The following is a 21,518-nucleotide window of genomic DNA, read 5'->3' on the forward strand; positions in this document are numbered from 1 at the left end:
GCTGTTGATTTGTGCATACCAGCAACTCATGACAGCTGATTTAGTACTAACATTGCCTTCTTTCTACATAGCATATCCAACATAAGACTGTGTAATCCATACACACTTTTTTACACCTGCACAGAGTTTCTCTAAGACAACAATGTTGATCTTTAGAGCTGATATCAGGCCTGATATTTTCTGGCCACAAATTGGCCATTTGTACTTCCTTTCTAAGTATATAATCCCAGTGACTATAGCAATAATAATGAAGCATTGTGGATGCAAGTGCTCTTGGAGTTTACTCTTGGTAGCGAGTAAGAGACCTCAAGATAAACAACAGAGCTTGGTCTATTTTCAGACCTCCTATGGAGAGAGCAGCTACAGAATGCCCAGATAAACTGGGAGTGACCATAAAAGGATTTCAGTAGGTGACTTAAAATCCAGATAATTTATTTAGGGAGTTTTTTCTGAGTGTTCTCTCAGGGAGTTTAGGGAGGCACAGCTCATAGCCTATGTGACAGGAAGATTTGCAGCCCTGTGGTTCAGTCAGTTGTCTGCTGCCCTTCAAGGCCTGGCTGAAGTCTTTTGATGATTGGCCTCCTTTCCTCAAGCTCCCACTTGTTCAACACACAGCAGCAAGCCAGCCTAGCTCACAGCCAGCATGCTTTCTGCTCCAGAAAGGCTTTTGGTGAGGAGGGTAACCAAGGCCAAGTAGTGTGAATTATTCTTCAGTCATAGTCTACTCCCAGCTGTCCTCTTTCCTGGCAGCAAGGGAGCAGGCAGGGACTGCATTGGGCACAAACCCAGAGGTAATGCACGTGCAGAATAGCCATTGTGTGTGTGTTTAGTAAATCCAGCTTTTCTGGATCCACCCTATTTGGCTGGATCTTTGCAGCCTGCAGACAGTGCTGCTCCTGCTGTGGTGTGGAGCTGAACCCCACTGTGGTAGCTGACATGGCTTGATGCATGTGTTGCCAAATGTACCATCATTTCACTGGTGACACTGAGAATAATTTCTGAACTTCACTGGTGTGGGCACTGTCTACTTAAAATGTAGACTGGAGGAACAACTAGCAGATTCCTCCTTTTTGCCTGTTTATTTTAGGTCTTAATAGACTTAAGTATTTCAGGACTCTGTAGTAAAATAAATGCCTGAGGGAGTCTGAAATGTTCACACATAACTAGGGCTGGCAGGAGAACAAGAATTCAGTGTCATGAAAAATTTAGCAGGCTTGGCATTCATCTTGATGAGGAACTAAACACAATTCTTCAGAGATTTTAATGAGAAAAAAGAAGGATAAAAAGTTGCTCTGCTATTAGCTGCAGGCTATTAGCTGGGGCACTCACCTGGAAGGTAGGAGACCCAGACTTAATCCTCTGGCCTCAATCAAGCAAAACATTCAAGTGTCTTCTCTGGTTAGCTGCTGTCTCTGCTGGTTTGTCACCCTGACATGACCCCAAAGTTGGGGATACTGTCTGAGATGTCTCTTCAGCAGCAGGTGGGAACAGAGGTAGTTCTGGGTGTCTTCTGGTGTTGAAGATTCTGCAGTTTGTATTGGTGAGAGGTTGTGGGACAGTCCATAAGAATTGCCCAACTGTCTCTACTTAGCCCATTGTTTTTTAAACATGTCTGGAGTTTGCTTTCATGAAAAGTAAGCAATGACAGAACCAGTTTTACCTGTGTCCTTATGTTATCCCATATACATGTCCCAAAGTGCTGTAAATAATTTCTACATTTATTTTATTATGCCAGTGCTTTACATTAAATGGCATAATTCATTGACTGTTGCTACAATTAACATGCTAACATGTTCATAATTTTTAGTGAAATGAATTAATGAATTTGTAACAGAAAAGGTGTCTGAAGCTTTTTAATTGTGATGTGAGGGAAAATAAAGAGTGTTCATTAAGTAAATAAAAGACTAAGGAAAGGTGAGAAGGCAAAAGATAGAGATTTCCTTAGTTGTAAAAGGGAAGGCCAAGATATTGGGAAGCGTTGTCCCTCGGAGGTCACAGCTGCAGGTTCACTGCCTTGGCTTCACATGTGTTGTGCAGCTCTCAGAGGTTTGTTTCCTGCTGGATTTGCAGCATTCAGTTCATAACCTTTGCAGGGGATTGGAGGCATGCAAGATAAAAACACAGTATTTTGCAAAGCAAACAGGAGAGAGAATATGCATTTCTGCCCTCAAACTGGGATCCTGGTAGGAGATGCCTGAAGTAAGAAGATAATTTGATGCACTCTGTCCAGTAACTTTACATTCAACTCACATGACAGCCCCTCCTTCAAAGGCTTTTTTTTTTATTTGGTTTTTATGGATGACATCAATGAAGACTATTTTGAGCCGGACATGGAAGGGGAAGAGCTGAATGCATTTAATCCAATAGATTCCATGAAAAGAGACTGTGACCATAAAAACATTTAAAAAGCAGTTGGGTATTATTGTTTATGATGAATTGTTTTCTGCTAATCAGGCATTTTCATAAATGTATTTTCCCTCCAAATGGGTATGTTGTTATTCCCATGGAGCAGCTGCAGTAACATATCGTACTTCATGTTAGGATTTTTTTCTTTCAAATGGAATGATGTATGAGTCACTTATGCCTGAAACATTGTAAAACTTATTATGCTATCGTTCATACCACATCTTCTGAAGTAAATAGATCCAAAAAGACACTTGCAGTGAAAGTTGGATTCCTGAGAGTTTGTATAGGCTGATAAACCTTATGGGCTGATGCATCATTTTTATTCAGAAGAAATTTGTGTATGGTTCTTAATATCGCTGCCTGCTCACCTCAGCACGCATAATCTTAACATCAGTGAGGCAGAGGGCTTTGTATTAAACTGCATTGATTAACAGCCTCCTCTAGTCATAGGATCTGACTTTGAAGTATCCTGTGATTTGTTTTCTGCTTGTGCATCTGAAGATTCTGACCAAGAATTGACTTTGCTGGCTGTAACTGCTTAGAAATATATAATGAATGGTAACTGCATCAGAAAACATGTAAAGAATGAACATTTGGACCACTACGTTATCTCAAAGGTAGTAGATAAATAACAAATACAGACAAATCACAAATCAAAAATCACAAAAAAAAGGGCATCTCAGATATCTGAGCAAGAGAGCTAAGACTATTCCTTTATCTCTTCACGTAGAAATCATGATATTTCAAGGTTGGAGGCTTATTTAAGTTATATGTAGTAACCAACTACATGTTGAATGTAGAAAACTGCATGTGCATTAGGCATTAACATGCCAAAGCACAAAATTAATGAAATGTGGGTAAACCTGGTTTCAGTTCTGTGTTTCTTCTTTTCTCCATGCTTATAAATTGCATTTTATAAGGTCTGATCCTTTCAGAATGAGCATCTTTTAAGTGTTCCTGCATAATCTCTTGCTTACATGGTGCTGCATTATCAAGCATTGTATAAAATTAGTTATTTTGTGTTGATATGAATGCACACCAAGTCAAGTCATTAGCTGCGTTTTTCAGGAGCTGCTCTCATAATTGGTTGCATTACATCTTTTCATAAAAGAGGCATTGTGTGAATACAAATATAATCTTGGCCAAGAACCTGTTAAAAAGTGTCTTTTTCAGAGGGGAAAAAAAATAGTCAAGTAAAAAATTTGTTTGTGTCTTTTCTTATCAGTAAGTACTTTGGTAGATGTTTTGGCGGTAGAGATTCGTGAAATGTTGTTGGGAAGGCATGGATAGTCTTGGAAAGCACATGCCATAATGTATACGGGGAATTTTAGTTTTACAGGACAGGGCTTCCAGACCAGTTGTTCTAAATGCTTTCTATGCAATAAGTGGTTTTTATCTGTCAGCTTTTACTGGTAATGAGGAGGGCATCTTGAAAGTAGAATATGTCAACATTAATAATTTTTTCAGGAACTCAGAGACTTGTACATTTTCTACTGGCAATCCTACTCTTTAGCTGAAGAGCAGTTGTTTCGGAGTTTGCAAAGCACTCAGACAGCAATTTCCTTTCATCCCTTTTCAAAGAGATGGATAACCTTTGCCTGCTGGCAGATATGGATGGCCCAGCTGGCGTGTCCCTTGTCCCTGGACCAAGGCCCAAGGATTCTGGAAGCAGCTTGGTAAAGAGGGTTTGTTACCCTTGGCTCCACTCAGGCATAAACAAGCGTTTTCTCTATTTTGGAATTTCCCCCCAATCTTTTGGTCCTTTTCTATTTTCTTTGAGATAAAACTTCTTCACAGTAACTGGTGTGGTTTACTTTACTACAGTTTTTACTATTCTGAAGTGGTTGAGTTGGCAAAGAAATAAAGATTATGATATTACTGCTGGTTTTCATAGCTAATATTTCATGAAACTTTATTAGAATGCCCTTTTGTTCATTAGCTCATAACTTTATGAAAAGCACTCATGGACTGAAATTTTCTGTGTTTAGTCTGAGGCCAAAGGTATTTTTTCAACTCCATTCAGCATTTTCTGGCCTACCTAAGCTAATGTGAGGGGTTTGTATATTTATTTAAGAATAGCTAAGTCTGTATTCTTTTGAACTTGAATGGATAACTAACCCTATTTGAAATTTATGGTTTTAAATTGTACATATTGCTAGTGCACTTATCCAGTCCTGCCAAGTGTAAATGCAGATAAAATGTTAAAAAATTAAAAGCTATCAAACAAAAGGTTTATACACTAGTCAAAATATATTCCATTTTAGATAGCGATAATTTCTTACAGTGGAAGAATGACTAAAAATATGCAACTCTGTTGTGCTTCACAAAATTTTCTCATCAGCTAATACATTATTGCTTATATCTTCAGGCAAAAATAAGGGTCTTGGGATTTTTGTTTAATGCTGAGTTTCCAGAGACATCTAAATACAGAGTCCAGCTTTCTCTCAGTTCTCAGTACCTTACAGATTTTATTGTTCTCAGTTTTCTAAATACGTCCTCAATGAGGCTTTGTCAAAAATCTGGCCCCAAAATGCCACCTCTGGCCCATTTCAACACTGTTGCCTTAGCAGCTTTGGTAGCGAGCTGACTTCAGTGATCATGCAGTGGGTTTTCATTTAAGCTTTCCAGCTTCTTGCCTGTGGTGGTCTATTTGTTTCTAAAGTAGAAACATTTTCTCCACATGGGCAAAACTGTTAAGTTCTTTTCCAGCAGAGAAATAAATTACATACTAGATGTAATGAGATATCAATGTCCAGTAAATGTCCCGTTGCTTGTGAGACAACAGTCAATAATTTTCTGGTAATTCTCTAATTCCTCCCCTCCCCAAAATTCCTTTGTTAAGGAGTTACGTTTAATGCAGCAGAAAAAAGCCTGAACAAGAAATAGAACTTGAAAGTGCTGCAGGAAGGGAAGGGCTTTTGATAATGAAGCAACAAGGAACTACCAAGATTACCAATTTTGGTGGAACTAACAAGAATACCTATTTCAGTGGTGTTACCTTTAGGCCCTTCCAGAGTTCACCACTGGTTAGGTAAGTTTGGTGTTTCATTGGCAGGACTGCTCTCTCCTTTCTCATTGCTAAACGCGTGCTTTTGTAGGCATGGGGCGATTCTTTAGTGTTATGGGAAATTTTATGGGTTTGCCTCAGTTTATTGGGAGAAGGCAGGGAGCAGCAGGATGATGTTTTAGTGCCCATGGAAGGCTCTGGCAGCAGTGCTGCTCATGCTGATGGCTGCTCAGCATTGTGCTGGTCCCTGCAGAGCCATGCTGGGAGGCACCCAGAGCTCCTGGGGGAGCATGTTCCGCTCTCTGGGGCAGCTGGCAATCAGAAGCTGCTGAAGGTGGCGACAGTCATTGTATCCTTCCTTCTCCTCCTCTTCTTTTGCAATGCTACAGCTCTAGTCTTTTGAAATAGCTACAATCCAAAAAATGCATCTCACAGGGATGTAAATAACCACACTAAAAGAACTAATTGGTTAAAGCAATTGGTTAAATTGGTGCTGATAAGACCAAGGTCATGGGTTTCATCCCCATTTACTTGAGATGGGCTTGGTGATCCTTGTGGGTTCCTTCCAAATCAGAATATTCTGTAAGTCTTGTGAATAATAAAAAATAGGATTATTTTTGTAAGTAAGGTTGATAGAAGTCTTTTTCAGCAGTTTGTTGCTCTTTGTTCACATCTATCAGAATCACTTTAAATTGCTATGTTTCCTTCTGAGAAAACGAGTCATATTCTGTGGTCTGCAAGCATAAGCAATTTGATGTCATTAAGAAGTTCTCTGGATGCTTTTTTTTGAAGATGTTGTTCCCTTTATGGCAGGCTGCAAGGCAGTGGCCACACTGGTAGCAAAAGTAGGCAAAACTGGTATCCCTGTCATTGCTTAGACTGCTTTTCTCATGTAGGACCCAGAAGAATTAAGAAAACCAATTTTAGTTAATTAGTATTTGATTTCACTCCTCTTTAAACTGCTTCTTACAGGGGTGGGAGGAATGAGGGTGGGAAATTACCTGATTCTAAAAACTGAATGATTTGTGAATCATTCTCAGAAGGTTTATTTCCTCATTAAGAAGCCCCTCTCTCCCACTCCCTTTCAAAAAACCTTCACTTTGTCTGGTGTTCTTCAAGATGCATTTCCTGTCCTGTTCAAAAAAGACATTTTCTGCTCCCCCTAATTTAGCCCAAAGCAACTGTGAAAATACAAAGTGCATCAACTACCACTGCGTTATGTTGGAAGAATGATAAACCAGATGTGACATGGCTCAATCCATTTCACCTCTAATAATAAAAAGTCATGGATAGGAAGAACAAAGAAGCATTTCTTCAAAGGTTACTTTTATAGGTGATTACTCTTTATGAATTGTCATCTGAAAGAGTATCAGCATCCAGAAAAATTACAGTCTTTTACAAAGGTCAGGATTGAGAGTGGAAACTTGGTAAACACTTCAGCATCATTGCTGAGTGAATATAAGACAGATTCAGAGTGGCTATCGTTCCTGCATTGATTATACTATCTGCCAGCTGCTCCATTTTTGAGCCTTCGTTCCATTTCTGGAAATGCAGGAAAAAGAAAAAACCCTGGTGGGTTTTTTCCCTGGTTTCAGCTTGTGTCTGTGGTGTGTTTATAGTATGGATTTTTTGAACATGAAAATCCTGGCAGGCTTTTGAGAAGGGCTGGTTTCTTTCTCACAGCACTGTGTAATGCTTAGCTTGGTTTGCGTGTGAATCGATGAGTAGCGAGTAGAGAGAACGACTGGCTGCACATTCCCCCTACCTGAGAGATCTCTCCTGCCCTTTCCCTGCCCCCATGTAGTGGTCAGTGAAGCAGGAGGCCCTGGTAGATGTGCACAGCCATGGAGGGCTCTGACTGAGGCAGAAGTGATTGGCCGTGCACGGGTGCCTTTTGCAGTGCCCAGGTGCAGAGCCGTGCGTGTGTGCCTGCATGTGGAGCACCCATGCAACCCTGCCTCTGGCTGTGCTTGAGCAGGCACCAACCGCTGTGGTAGCAAAGGGCCAGGTCTGTGGCCAAGTTACACAGGAGCCAGATGGGCACGCCAGGAGCTTCCCTCCATGCACAGCCCAAGTGCTACAGGCCCTTGGAGACCTTCTGGCTCTGATGCTCCAGCTATACTGAGTACTGGCTGCCTGCAAGTCGGCTGCGAGTAGCACTTGGCTGGGCCAAAACTGCGAGTGTGCCACTTGTACAGCCGGGTCGGTGGCTGAGCTGCTGTCTCCTTGTCCTGCTGTGCTGAGTGAGACTCCCTCCCATCACAAGGCAGAGGAGTCTGAATCCCAGCAGATGCTCTAAATGGAGAAGTGACATTTTCATGTGAGAACTTCTACGTCTCGAGTGAAGAGAGGAGTTAATCGGAATATTTTGCAATCTGGCATTGATTTCAGCTTGCTTCTGTCCAAAACTGCGCCCCCAACCCCCCAAAAGAGATGAATGTTTTTCTAAAAATACAGAGACCTATTGCTTAAAATCATTTTCTGAGTAGAATGAAGATTTTCACTCTTCTGGGAATAGCTCTCTGTTCCCTTCCAGTATTTTTCATGTGCAGTTTTAATTAATATTTGGGGAAATAAACTGGAAGGTTCAGTTGAGCTGAGCAGAGTAGCTCCTAAAAAAATAAACCCTGGGTGCTAGAGATGCTTGAGGTTTTTTGGTTCAGCTTATGGACTTTGTGCATAGGTGAGCGGACCATTGCTCTACACCTGGCTCTGAATTTATAAGGTGATTCCTTTTCAAAATAATAATAGTAAAAAAATTATTTTTCTGTAGTAAGAAGAAGGAGCTGTGCATTTTGGTTAGGATTCTCTGCCAGTTAAGGCTCAGATTCTGCAATTTCTTAACAGACAAAACTCCCATTTAAAGCAAAAATGAGCACTGCCTGAACTCAGGACTGAGGATGGAGCTGTTGTGGTCATGCATTCTGACCCCTGTGAGAACAGGGCACTCCTTTTCATTTAACAATCTGCTGAGCAGCAGCTGTTAACTTTTTGAAACAACCAAAATGCTTCAAAACATAAAGTGTTTGCTTCAGAAATGCATGTCAGTTCTAAGGCAGAACCATTTTTCTTAAGAACTCTTTCTCTTTTTTGGAAGATAATTGCCAGTTTTATATTACAGATTCTGCTTATTATACTTCCAAGAGGGAAAAAAATTACAATATTTCAGGCCATTATTTGTCTGGCTTTCTAATGGATTAATTTTGTTTTTCAAATCAATGTCCTTTGATTATGTTTTTGTACAGTTTTAGCTTTCACAGCCTATAGAAGTAGTTACAACTTTGTGAGTTAGAATACATGTCAATATAATACATCTGTTTTGTTTAGAATTGGTAACTTTTGGAAGAAATATAGGAAAAATAGATGCCATTGGTGTTTAAAGTTTGCATCTGACATGAAGGCACAATTCATCAGCACTCAGAAGGATTTGAAATGTCAAAAGTATACTTCCCAGTTCATGGGTAGAAGGGTCATTATCCATTATGCTTACAAATAACGCAAAACACAAATGGAAAATCCACAACAGATCACAAGAATCATTTCTATGCCTTTGAAAGCATTTATTTTTAAAAGAGTTCTTGGCATATAATTTCTTCTCACTGCACTGTTTTTCACTGTAGGTGGATTAATACAGTCTTAGTTATATGTGTGTATATATTTGGAAGACTGTCTATGCACGTATTTCCTTGGGGAGGTCTTCACAGTAGCTACTGCAGTGGTCAACTCTGGTATAAATAGATAAAGAGAACTGTGTTGGTTATAAATAATTGTTCTTTGTGTGCTATATAACAGCACTTTTTGGTCGTTCCATTTGCATGTAGAGTATTAATTAAGAGATAACTGTCACTGCAGGTTGGCTGCAGAAGGCTGCAGGATCCAGCAGAGAGATAAATGCCAATGCCAAGTCATACAGGTTGGAGAGCATACAGGAAGTCCATAATGAAAAATTAGTTTAAAATTAAAACTCACTTGTTACTAACTTACTGTTTTATATGCAGAGATGAAAAGGTCCAAAATGCAGTAGTTGAGGGTTCTACATACCGGGTGCAGGGGCTTGGGGGTTTTTAGGAGCTTTTTTGGGTCAGTCTACATGTGATACACTAGAAATTGAAATTTTGGGATGCGATCAGTAAACTTGTTAGGAGGGTATAGGTGCCCTTTTTAACAAGAGTGTGTACAGCTTTCAGCACACTGGGAAGTCTTAGAACAGATTGCAAAGAGTCATCTCAGCTTGATTCAGAAGGCTTGTAAGTGTCCTTCATGTTTGAAAGTGTTTTGGTTTCTAATTAATTTAGCCAGAAGACATGTTATTTCTGACCTTCAAAAACCACTGTCTGTCTCATCCAAGTTTTACAAGATCCTTAAACTGTTTTATTAAAAAAAAAACCAACCTGAAAACAAAACAAAAACAACCAAAAAAACCCAAACAGCAGCCTGCCTTGTCATGTTGTGAGCAGCAAAGTACAAAACAGAGATATATAGCTATTCTTAGTGATCCATTATAACATGTTTTTCCACAGTATGGGGTCTGGGTTTGGGTTTATATGACATAGTAGGGCCATTTAATATAACATGAAATCTTCATTTCCATTAACTCACCAGCAAAAATCCCATTAATTTCAGTAGAGAGATAGCTACTTTGCAAATTGTAATTTAATACAATTTTCTTACTGACATTGAAGTCAGTAAGAATCTCTTTACCACTTCAAAATAAGACTCTCCTCCTGTGTGCTTGAGATGAAGATAGAGGATTTTTTTTTTTCTGCAGTCTCGGTGACAAGGGGGCTGCCAACACTGTGAATGGAAAACTGCATTGTTCTGCCATAGCTAAACAGCCTAAACAGAGCTGTCTACTGTTGTATTCTTTAAGCAGCCATCAGAAGTTGTACATAAGTTTGGTATAGGATTTATGCAACCTGATTGAGGTGAAAATAATGGCCCTTAAATTTTTATAGTGAAATTACCTTTTCAAAGTATGTAACTTGCAATGCATCTTATGGAAGTAAGTTGATAATGCCAGGGTTTTAGGGACAGTCTAGATATATGAGCAACAGTTCAGCATTAAAGAAATTCATGAAGCAATGAAAACTACACATTTTTAAGATCATATTTCAGCTCAGGAAAGTTTTCGTTGCTTCATGAATTATAGTCAGAAAAATCTGATTTATAATAAGAATAGAAAATAAACAAGGGTTTTTTTCTTTCTTCTTAGTGTCATTGCCAGCAAAGTCTCTCTGCTTTAAGAGTTTGAATCTAGCAGGAAGATTTCATAAGTGCACATGTTTTAAGGCTCCTCAGAGACTCTGGGTCATCTATTTCGGCTCACCCACCCTGCAACAGCAGGAGGTCATTACTACTGCTTCTCTCCCATTCTACTTTTCTCTTAAATGCCACTTTCTAAAAGTGTCTAGCGCTGCTTTCTCTAAAATACATCTAATGGAGATGCAGTTCATCCAGGCACTCAGTGGTGTTGTTGAAGCAAAGTGTTTCTCTTGCAACTGGTGACCCATAGAGGATGAAAGCTGAGCAGTTGTTGGGTTCATTCTTTGTAATACCATGTAAATAAGCTTAAATGCTGTGAATAGCTTCTTCCTTTTTTTTTTTTTTTAAGGGAAGGCAACTTGTACATAACTGTAAACTGGGGGTGTTGGATAGCACCAATTGACAGAGGCTCAGCTTTAGATGTAGTTAAGCCTTAATACACTTAAAATAGAAATTTCTGTACATTACTACCAGTCCATTGTTGCAGTCTTCCCCATTACTTATTTGCTATCTTTTTATGGGTTGCACTTACCATACTTGTCCCACTGAGCTTTTCAATATGTGACATCAGTTCTGCTTCCAACGTGTCATTTGTGCCATGTTTTAAATCAGTGCTGATTGTGACAGGAAACACTGCAGTTTTTTTTAATATAATTACTTTGTACATATGTATTTAATGTATCCGTTATTAGCTCAGGTGTATTTATTTTTTCATGTTCTTCATACAACCTATTTTCATTGTGTTTTACTTTCTTTGGGGACTCATATCCTTAACAAATGTATTCATCTCTTCACATATTGCTATGTTGAATCTGTTCTTGCTGGAGTTTGGCTATATTTTGCATCTTCACATAAGATAATTTTTTTGAAGTACAGAAAGATCATTTAAAGTCATATGTTTTCAATTACGAAAATACCAACAAAATAAAGGGTCTTTTTCCTCATAACTGACCTAAACCATGAGGTTTAAGTACTCTTAAGTCCAGTATATTTGCCTGTGAAAAAATATCTTACTGTTGAATCAAGTTCAGATATTAAAAACAAGAAGTTCTGCTTTTTTAAAATACAGGCAAGAAACTCAAAGCAGAAGAACCAAATGTTTTGCTAGGTGGATACCAAAGGAAGCAAAATGGGGAGAAAATCAGAAGTAGTATTTTTTGAGTTTTTTTTGAATTAAATATTCTTAGTGTTGTATGCTTCTAAGCTGTATGAAATAAATGTTATAATCAATCTAATTGGCTTTTGTTATACTTAATTATTTTTATGATTTATAAATGAGTTTGTACAGACTTCAAGAGGTGATATTGCCAAATATTTTTAAATGCCTTTCATTCCATATAAAAAAAGAATTGGAAAGGAATATGCACATCATTTACGAGTCCTCTAGAAAGTGTGTTAAGTGTTTTTTTCCTTAATGTGTAGCTTATTCTATAAATGGCAGTATAGATAGCTATCTCTCTTTTCACTTGGAATCTAAGAGGAGCTCACTGCAAAAATCTGCCAGTTCTGGATGAAATTGTACGGAAATAGGTGTCCCAGCTGGTTGGCCTAGGGTTCTTGTGAAAAATTGGCTCATAGCATAGCTGGCTCTCTTTTCTCTGCAGGCCATGTAACTTTGTGAGAAGAAAGCAACAAAAGGAGGGCTGGGGAGAATAGCCATCCTTTATTGGGTGAAGGGGGAAAATACAGGGATGAAGGATGAGGAAGAATCTGAGGTAACTTAATGCATTCTTTGCCTCAGTCTTTAATGGTAAGACCAGTTGGCTTCAAGATCCCCAGCCCCTTGAGCTGGAAGACAGGAACAGGGAGCAGAACAAACACCTGTAATCCAAGAAGAAGTAGTCAAAGTAGTCAATGACCTGCTATGCAACTTAGACGCCCGCAAATCTATGGGGCTCAACCCAGGAGTACTGAGGGAGCTGGCAGAAGAGCTCAGCAAGCCACTTCCAGTCATTTACCAGCAGCCCTGGTCAAGTGTGGATGTCCCAGGTGACTGGAAGTTGCATAATGTGACACTTAGCTACAGGAAGAGCCAGAAGGAGGTTCCAGGGAAGTCCAGACCTGTCAGCCTGACCTCAGTGCCAAGCAAGGTCGTGGAGCAGATCATCTTGAACGCCATCATGCAATGTGTACAGGACAAACAGGAGATCAGGCCCAGGCAGCAGGGGGTTTACAAAATGCAGATCCTTCCTGACCAACCCAGTCTCCTTCTGTGACAAACTGACCCCCTTAGTGGATAAGGGAAAGGCTGTGGATGTTGTCTACCAAGACTTAAAAGTTCTTGACGCTTTCTCCCACAACATTCTCCTGGAGAGCCTGGCTTCCCGTGGTGTGGCTGGGTGTCTTCTTTGCTGGGTTAAAAACTGGATGGGCAGGCCCAGAGAGGTGGTGGTGGATGGAATTGCAACCAGCTGGTGGCTAGTCAGTAGAGTTCCTCTGGGCTCAGTACTGGGGCTAGTCCTGTTTACATTTTTTATCAGGGATCTGGAGGAGATCAAGTGTACCCTCATTTAGCTCACAGATGACTGCAAATTGGGCAGGAATTTTGGTCTGCTGGGGGGTAGAAGGTTCCACAGAGGGAGGGATCTGGACAGACTGGATCAATGGGCTGAGGCCAATTGTGTGAGGTTCAACAAGGCCAAGTTCTGGATCCTGCACTTGGGTCACAACTCCATGCAATGCTACAGGCTCGGAGAAGAGTGGCTAGAAAGCTGTCTGGCAGAAAAGGAGATGCTGGTTGACTTCCAGCTAAACATGAGCTAGCAGTGTGTCAGGAAAGTTTAGCTTGAATACTAGAAAAAAGTTCTTCCCTGAAAGGGTGATCACAACTTGGAACAGGCTGCCCAGGGAAGTGGTTGAGTCTCTATTCCTGGAGGTGTTTTACAGACATGTAGAGGTGGCATTTAGGGACATGGTTTAGCGGTGGACGTCGCAATGCTGAGTATGAGGTTGGACTCAGTGATCTTAAAATTCTTTTCCAACCTAAATGATTCAACGATTGTAAGACCTGCCTGCTGGAATTAGGTTTATTTATAAAAAGTTGCATAACTTCCTGGTGGTCTTACAGCCCTAACCAACTAATTTTTGCAGTAGCAGAGATCTGTCGCTGCTGAGTGTACGGTGGGAGCTTTGCCAATACCCTTGCACTTCCACCCCACACCTGACACGTGGTGTGCTCTGAACTGAGAAATTCAGTAAACCAGGGCACCCAAGTGGTGCATGCTCTGGATGGCCACTCATCAGTGCAGTGCAGTGTCAGCTAGCCATGTAACACTGAGACAATTAATAGATTCGAATAAATGGGGAAGTTTACAAAAAAATTAAGGAACCTTGGACACAACACATTTTCAGGCAGCATGATATTTTGTATGATTATGATTTGTGCAATCAGGGCTCTGTTATGCCTGAAAGGTAATGAGTGTAAATTGAGAAGGAGAAAGGAAGCACATTGAGAAGTGTTATATATAAAGTCCAAGGATACTACTGAAATGTTGACTTGCTACAAACAGTACATATACATCTGGAACATATTACTGTAGCTCTCCTCTAAGAGAGGTCCAAAGCAAGTAAAAGGAGGTTTATTCCAAGATAAAAAATAAATATTACAAAAATCTCTACTTTTTTTTTTTATTGGAAGTACTAAAAAAATGGCATATAACTACTACTTAAATCAGTTTTAAGTATATCATAAGTAATGCATTAAATATTTCATCCAGAGATAACCACAAATTCAGGTTACTGAAGCAAGCAATGTAAAAAATCAAGGTGTAGCAAGAAAACCTGTTGGCTTTTTATCTCGAACTACAAAATGTGCCCATTCTCTACTTCTAAATTCAGAAGTTGAGCCCTGTACAATGTCATTCCTCCATATTTTTTATTTCCCTGATTGTAAACCTTGGATTTTACACAGGAGTTGCTTGACTAATAGCAAGTGCTCACTTTCCTTCCGGGACCAAGCCTCCATCTTAAATTATAATGATATGTGCTGTTCACTACAAGAAGGGCTGAATTATATGTGGAAGTATTGAGTAAATAGTTTGTGGTGAGGCTGTCATAGGTTTCTTCTCAAAGAAGCCAATTGGTAAGGACTTAGCAACATATTTTAGAGATATTTAAGATATTACATGATGGTATGAACTGAATGTGAAAGAAAAAATAATAATAATTAGCATGATTCTAGCAGTGTACAAGGGAGGTGGAGGGAAAGTAATTCAAGCTACTGGTGCCATTATGATTTATTAACACCGAGAAGCACAGCACTTCTGCAGCATAACTATACTACTAAGTGCCATAAAACCAAATCATTATATGATAAAAAAAGCCCCTTTTCCTCTAATTTAAATTTAGATTTATAGCTGTGAATTATAACCATGCAGATTAATCTAATTTTGGTTTTATCATAAATTATGTAATAAAGCTTCATATTCTGGCACATTCCCCACCTACAGGCAACAACACTTATTTCAAAAGTAGTCCAGCAATCTTACTCTGAGTAAGATCTGTGCTCACTAAAGATTATGAAGAACCTTTATGTTCACTGGGTGGAATAGGTAATTCTTTGTCTCTTGCATTCTGGTCTCATTATTGTTTCATTGAAGGACTAAATGCATTGTAATGATATCCTAAGGCTTTATTTAAATCTGTCGTCCTCCATGATGACTTTAAGATATTTTCAAGATGCAGGAATGGGATGTAGTCATTGTGTATGCAGTTTTTAAGACAACTTGTGCAGATGGACACAAGTTTGACAGGTGAAACATTTTGACAGGTTTGAAATAGCATATGTGTGTGAGAAACATTGCTGGTAACTAAAAGTTCTGTCAGAGTAACTCCTGTGGTAGAAATTTACAGCAGTGAGTTTCCCTGTATGTGTGAGCTTGGAAAACTGGTTCTGTTTCTCTGTGCCTGCTTATTTGTATTACTCTATTTCACTAGTAGATTTTAGACAGGAGTGTCCCACTGAAAGAAGCAATCCTGTATGATAAACACTGTTCATTGAAATATCAAGTCATGACATTTTGTTATGGTTTCTAAAACACTTAAACCAGTTTATTTCAGGCAATTGTCATATTTTCTTTGTCCATCTTTTTTTCTTGTTTGAAGTAGAATATTCACCTTTTGCTGATACAAGAAATTAATTATGTGTTTTTCATATGGTATCTTGACCCATATTTTAAATGCTTTTTATTTTTTTATAGGTCCTCCCATGCCATCCTCCTCATCTAGTCCATCAGTTACTGAACATTTACACTCCCCTCCTCCATCACCCAATCTCCATGACAACCAGAGGTGGTTATTAAGTAATAATGCCAGCCAGCCAGTTCAGGACTCTGATACAGATGAGGACTATACTGCCGGCTCATATCTAGTGCAGACCAGTGATAATCCAGTATCTGTCCCAGGTCATGGTAAGAAGAGGACACTTTGTCCAGAGTTTAAATACCCTTTTATTTTCCATCTTCTTAAGAAATTGTCTAACAAAACTTAAATATATCAAAATGACTCTGTCTTTTAAACTGGTTTTTCCTTAAATGCCACAAATTGTTTCTATTTTACTGTAAGATGAGCAAGAGTAGAAAATAACAGCTAATATAGAAAAACTTGTCTAAGTCTTTTAACAGGCAATGCTTATGTGAAGCAGTAGCTATTAATGATTTATTATGTAATGTAGTTTTTAGCAAGTGACTAACCTTTAGTTGTACTTTTTAAAGGGTAGGCTGAAGTTGGTTAAACTGTCATGATATTTAGCTTCAGAATAATGTAAAAGTTGTCTTTTACTACCTCATCAAGTTCAGCAGGTTCCAGCTGTTCCTTTCATTTCCTAAGGGAAGAAGAGCAGGTTTTTTTTTTTACTGGATAGTACTTTTTTACTCAAGACTGTGGAAAAAAGCTCTAAAGAGAGCTCTGAGATGACAGGAGGCAGTGGTGGCTTCTGAGATGTATGTTTCCACGTTTCTCTTCCTTCCAACCAGTATAAGCAAGCAAAAGGAGTGACATACTTTAAACACCAGTGCCTGCTTAAACGTTGTGCCCAAAGAAACCACTTTTTTTCTTTTTCTTTGTCTTCTTTTTTTCTTCTGTTTTCTTTTTTTCTTCTTTCTTCTTTGTTTTTCTTTTTTTCTTTTTTCTTTCTTTTTTTCCCTTTTATTTATTTATTTTCTTTTTTCCTTTTGATATGAAAAAATATATTAGCCACAGGTTTCCATTTCTGTTGCATGACTGAACAGATTTTCTTGGTATAGGCGTAGGCACACTGGAAGAATAATTTTTTTAATTCACAGCCCTTCTCAGGTAGATCAGCAAAGTTGGAACAAGCCACTTCATATTCTAAGAACCATTCCTGTGTTTTGATTGTTAAAGTCTCACCTACAGATGAACCACTAGAGGGGGTATGGAGAAATATTTTTCCACAGATCGCACATCAGCTGATTGGACAGAATGATTTTGCCAAGCATGACACTAAATTTGAGCTTCTCTTCTTAGCTTTGAGTGGAGTTTTGGTGTCTGCCAGTCTGCTAAGAGCACTCATGTATGTGAATTTGACACATTTGGAATAAGTTCTTTAAAACTGATGATAACTTTATCTTTGCATGTTCAACTTGCTCAGTATTTAATCTGTGAAGAACTCAAAAAATGGTCATGCATTGTCATAATCAGGGTATGCTATGCTTTCTTTTATCTCTAGGAATATGAAATCTGTTAGAAAATACATGCATTATCCAAAAGGTAGCCTGATTTATTTCAATAAGTCAATATATTTAGATTACTGTATCTTCCAACCCTTCTTTTATAAATGAAAAATGCAAAAGCAAGACAAAACTGCTAAAAATTTTGAATAATTGGGATGATCTGCTTGCATCTCTTAGGAAGCTAATAAGCGTTAATCATTTCTCTAGATTTTGGTCCTTTTGCTACTTCTGAAATTTTGAACAGTTGCTTACTAGTGAATTTACCAACCTTCAGGCATGTTCCTTAACCTGTTCCATCCCAGACAAGCTAAATTAATTTCATCTGATCCTCTGTCAAGTTTCAGCCTTTTAGCAGAACAACATCAGAGGGGTTTTGATGACAAGTAGGACAGGAGTTAGCACCGTGGTGTTTGTTGAGTCAGTTGTTCTTTGTAAGACTTTTGCTAAGCAGGAGGAAACCCAGCATACTCTGCAAGTATGTGTTCTTTTTCCTTTTCCCTCTCTCTTCCCACTGTTCTCCTCTACCTGCAGATGTCTGATATTCACCCCTTCAGTGTATATGTGTGGTAGAACTGTTTGTAGTTCCTGCTGTCAAGGGATCTTTCTCTCCACAAGATTAGACTTGTTTTCAGAAGTGCTTCAACTTGCTAACCACGGATACTGTATGTATAGGGACTGCCATAATTTAAGTCAGGCTTGTTGCTTTTCTGCTGGGTAAGGAGAAGATCATAGGTGTTCAGGTAGTGGACTTCCATTTCTACAGCCAGCTGCAGAATTAGGGTTTTTGTTACTGGAAGAAAGATTCCTTTCACTCAGCACACAACAGAATATTGCTTGGATTATCTACCTGATTTGCTTATGGTTGGTTTCTCATAAGATATGCTGATGGCTTGTTGGTGGGGGGAAAGTATGTTCATTGTAAAACAGGGAAAAGCAGAATATAATAAGTTAGCTACAACTTTCTTCTACTTGGTGATATGCATGGTTGTGTAGTATTGCACTGTAGTATGTGGATCTCTCCAATTCTATCCTATCAAGTCAATATAATTTAATTGTGGCCTTTAGAATGCTATTATTTGATTATTGCATTTTCTTTAGCTAAAATGGTAAGTAATGCAGCATGTGTAGCATAAATTTCACAGAAAGAAGGGGTTTTTTTTCACCAGTTGTCTTTTCTTTTGCATCTTCATGTAAGCTTTCAATGCTATCTAATCTTAATGGGTTTAAAGTAAGTCCAGTGCCACATTCCAGATGACTTTGTCCAGTGTTTATATTGGCAGAGGGTGGGGGATCACTGCTGAAGCATTTAGGGATAAAAAAGGTGCTGACTGAAAACAATTATATTATTGAACTGCTTTCAGTTTTATTGACTTTATTTGAATAGTAAGTTGAATTAACATCATCTTAGTCTATTCAAACATCTGACTGTTTTCCTTTAGAATGAGTTCATTTGATCAGTGTATTTTATTTGATTGGCTCACTCAAAATTTAGAGTATCTGAATATGTGTGTAGAATTATATTACTCTGTGATGCTGGGTTTGATTAGCTTGTTTTGTTAACCAATGGGAATTAGCTTCCTTTTCTGGAATTAGCTTAAAGAGCAAAAAGAATTAGCAAAATGAGTTAGCTTCTCATGGTGAGCATCTGATAAGGTCTCATGGAGGTATTACTAGTAGCTTTAAAAATTCAGATCAAGTGAGGACTGTTGTGGACAGTTTAATAGGAATCATTTAATTTCTCTAAGAACAGTGTGTTAGTAAGTAGTGAAATTCAGGAGGAGATAAATGTTAGGACTATCAGTTACAACTCTTCTTTTAGACAGCATCTCTGATTAATTCTACTTGTTCCTCTTCTTCAGGGTGCAGCTCAGTATATGAACTGTTCCAGCAGTCAGTCTGATTGCCCACTGCTATCAGAACAATTTATTTATTACATTTATTGTTTTTAGAAAGAGCAGCAAAATGGTTTATAATGAACAGGGACATCTGAATACATATGCAGGGAAATGAAACAGTTGTTAAGGTGAGAGGGAGAGTAGAGTGAACTGGGAGCTGAGAGGAAAGGATTTTTGAATGTGACTGAGTTGGAGGGCTTCCTTATGTCACTAAGTCTGCTTATAAAAAATAGAAGTCATGTAGTATCTGTATTTAGGCATCTTGATAAGTTTCTTAATCTTTTTCCATGAAAAGTTACAGATTAGTCAGAATTTGGAGGGGAATTTATTGAAATTAGTAGCAGCTCATCTTTTTACACAGAATTTAATATAATAAAAAATAAAGTGCTAAATTCTTACTTTAAGCAGAGAGTATGAAGACAAGGTATAGTTAATATTTAATGCTTACCACTGACAATGAAATTGAAGAATCTGAATTAGAAACTCAGATTTGAGAATTTTTACCCCTAAATTTGAAATATTGTGGGAGAACCAGAAAATGCAAAATAGAGAATTATGTATTTCATAGCAGCAATTGTATAGTGCATTTGAACATCAAGGTTCTCATGTTTCTTAATAACAGTTTGTGATGATAGTTTGTGTGGTGGGAAGATCTGAAAAAAATTCAGTATAACATAAACTGGTTTTCAGTTGTCCTTGATCAGGGATCTGCCAGGTAATGTACAATAAAAAAGATTTTACTCCAGCCACATGAGAATTGCAGATTGATGGGCTTTTCAGTTTAAAATGGTTAAGCCTTCCTACAAATTTGGAAATCTAGAGCACAACTCTGAATTCAAACTTGTGAAAGAGAAAAAGTAATGTAATAAAACTGGTTGAATGAAAAGGTTTTTGAACTCTGCATTCGGAGGTCTCATTGTAGGACATCTCACTCTACAGGCACCAAATGTGCTGTAGCATAATTCTCCTATAAATTGAGGACTTTATTTCATGATGATTCATTAGAACTTGATGGAAGAGCTTATACAAAAGTTTCTGCCATACAGAAATTGTTTTTATTACCCCACAATGTCAAGAAGCCAAGGTCAGAACCTTTTCCTTTTGTACAGGTACCTGAGGGAATAGGTGCCCAATGCTCAAGGCTGGCACTAGTAAAGACCAGATATAACACATGTACAGAGCATAGATGTGACTTTTATTAGGTGTCTGTTAGGGGTTTTTTACTCTTCAGATTTTCCCTCCATCTCGTGTTTTCTGCATAGATACCACAATTCATGTATAAGCAGCATAACTAAACAATCTGCCTCACTTCCACCTTTTTCTTTCACCAAGAGCAAAATGAAATGGAAGTGTGATTGGAAGTGTGCACAGGGATTTGTGCTGTAAGTTAGTGGGAGATGCTAGTGACTTTTAAGGCATCTTTTCTTCCCTTGCAGATCCTGTCAGGTGGGAAGAGGAAAATGGGATTTTTCCCTTCATACCCAACTGGCTTGTGAGAAGGTTGGAAATAACCTGTGAATATTGAAAAGGCCCATGGCAAATTGAGTCTTAGCCAATGTGGAAGTACCTTGTGTGGCTTTCTGGCAGTCCTGCTTTAGTACCTATTAAACACTTCCCAGTCCTTGCTCCATCTCTGCTTTGCCACAGTTACTCCACAAAGGAAATTGCATGTACTGGTGAGCCAGAACCTGGCAGCCAGGCTGTCACCAGCCATGTAATTTCACAGAAGGAGTTCTTTTGATTTCCTAGAATATTCTTAATAGGAAGAGACCCACAAGGATCATCGAGCCCGGCTTTTAAGTGGATGGCCCACACAGGGATTGAACCCACAAGGTTGGTGTTATCAGCACCATGCTTTAATGAACTGCATTTTAGTAGTTCAGGTTATTGGGGAACAAAAGGAGAGGGAAGAGGGTGTGGGGGGTGTTCTAGGACACAAGGAAACAAAATTGAGGTCATGAGGTTAAATGCTTTAAAGCTCTTTAGGGTTTTTTCAGTGGAGTATATATGTTTACTTTTTTTCCTTTTCATCATTCTCAGAACTGTCAGTCATCTGGAATCTCTGATGGTATCCACATGCCTTATTTTCATTGTTGTCTTACACATTGTTTAATGAGATTTTTATCTCTTATCTCATAATTCATGATAAATTAAATTTTGTCATTGTTGTACCAGTACACACAGTACCAGTTTGTCCTCAGGTCTGACACTGGCCCCAAGACATGTTACTTGAAAAATTAACTCAGACCTGTTTGGTTT

General features: G+C 38.6%; 1 protein-coding gene across 36 annotated transcripts in view; it reads left to right on the top strand.

Moving 5' to 3' along the window:
* TENM3 (teneurin transmembrane protein 3) overlaps positions 1 to 21,518 on the top strand; it is a 1,291,791-nt gene that overhangs the window by 1,104,603 nt on the left and 165,670 nt on the right. For 23 of the 36 annotated variants that reach the window (XM_077177351.1, XM_077177368.1, XM_077177366.1 and 20 more), the window contains one exon: positions 15,874 to 16,083. The exons of the other annotated variants lie outside the window; for them this stretch is intronic. In XM_077177351.1, coding sequence (XP_077033466.1) covers positions 15,874 to 16,083 — 210 coding nt within the window. The remainder of the gene's footprint in view (positions 1 to 15,873; positions 16,084 to 21,518) is intronic. 36 annotated transcript variants of the gene reach the window in all.

This window comes from Agelaius phoeniceus, chromosome 4 (genome assembly GCF_051311805.1).
Source record: "Agelaius phoeniceus isolate bAgePho1 chromosome 4, bAgePho1.hap1, whole genome shotgun sequence".
Classification (NCBI taxonomy): Eukaryota; Metazoa; Chordata; class Aves; order Passeriformes; family Icteridae; genus Agelaius; species Agelaius phoeniceus.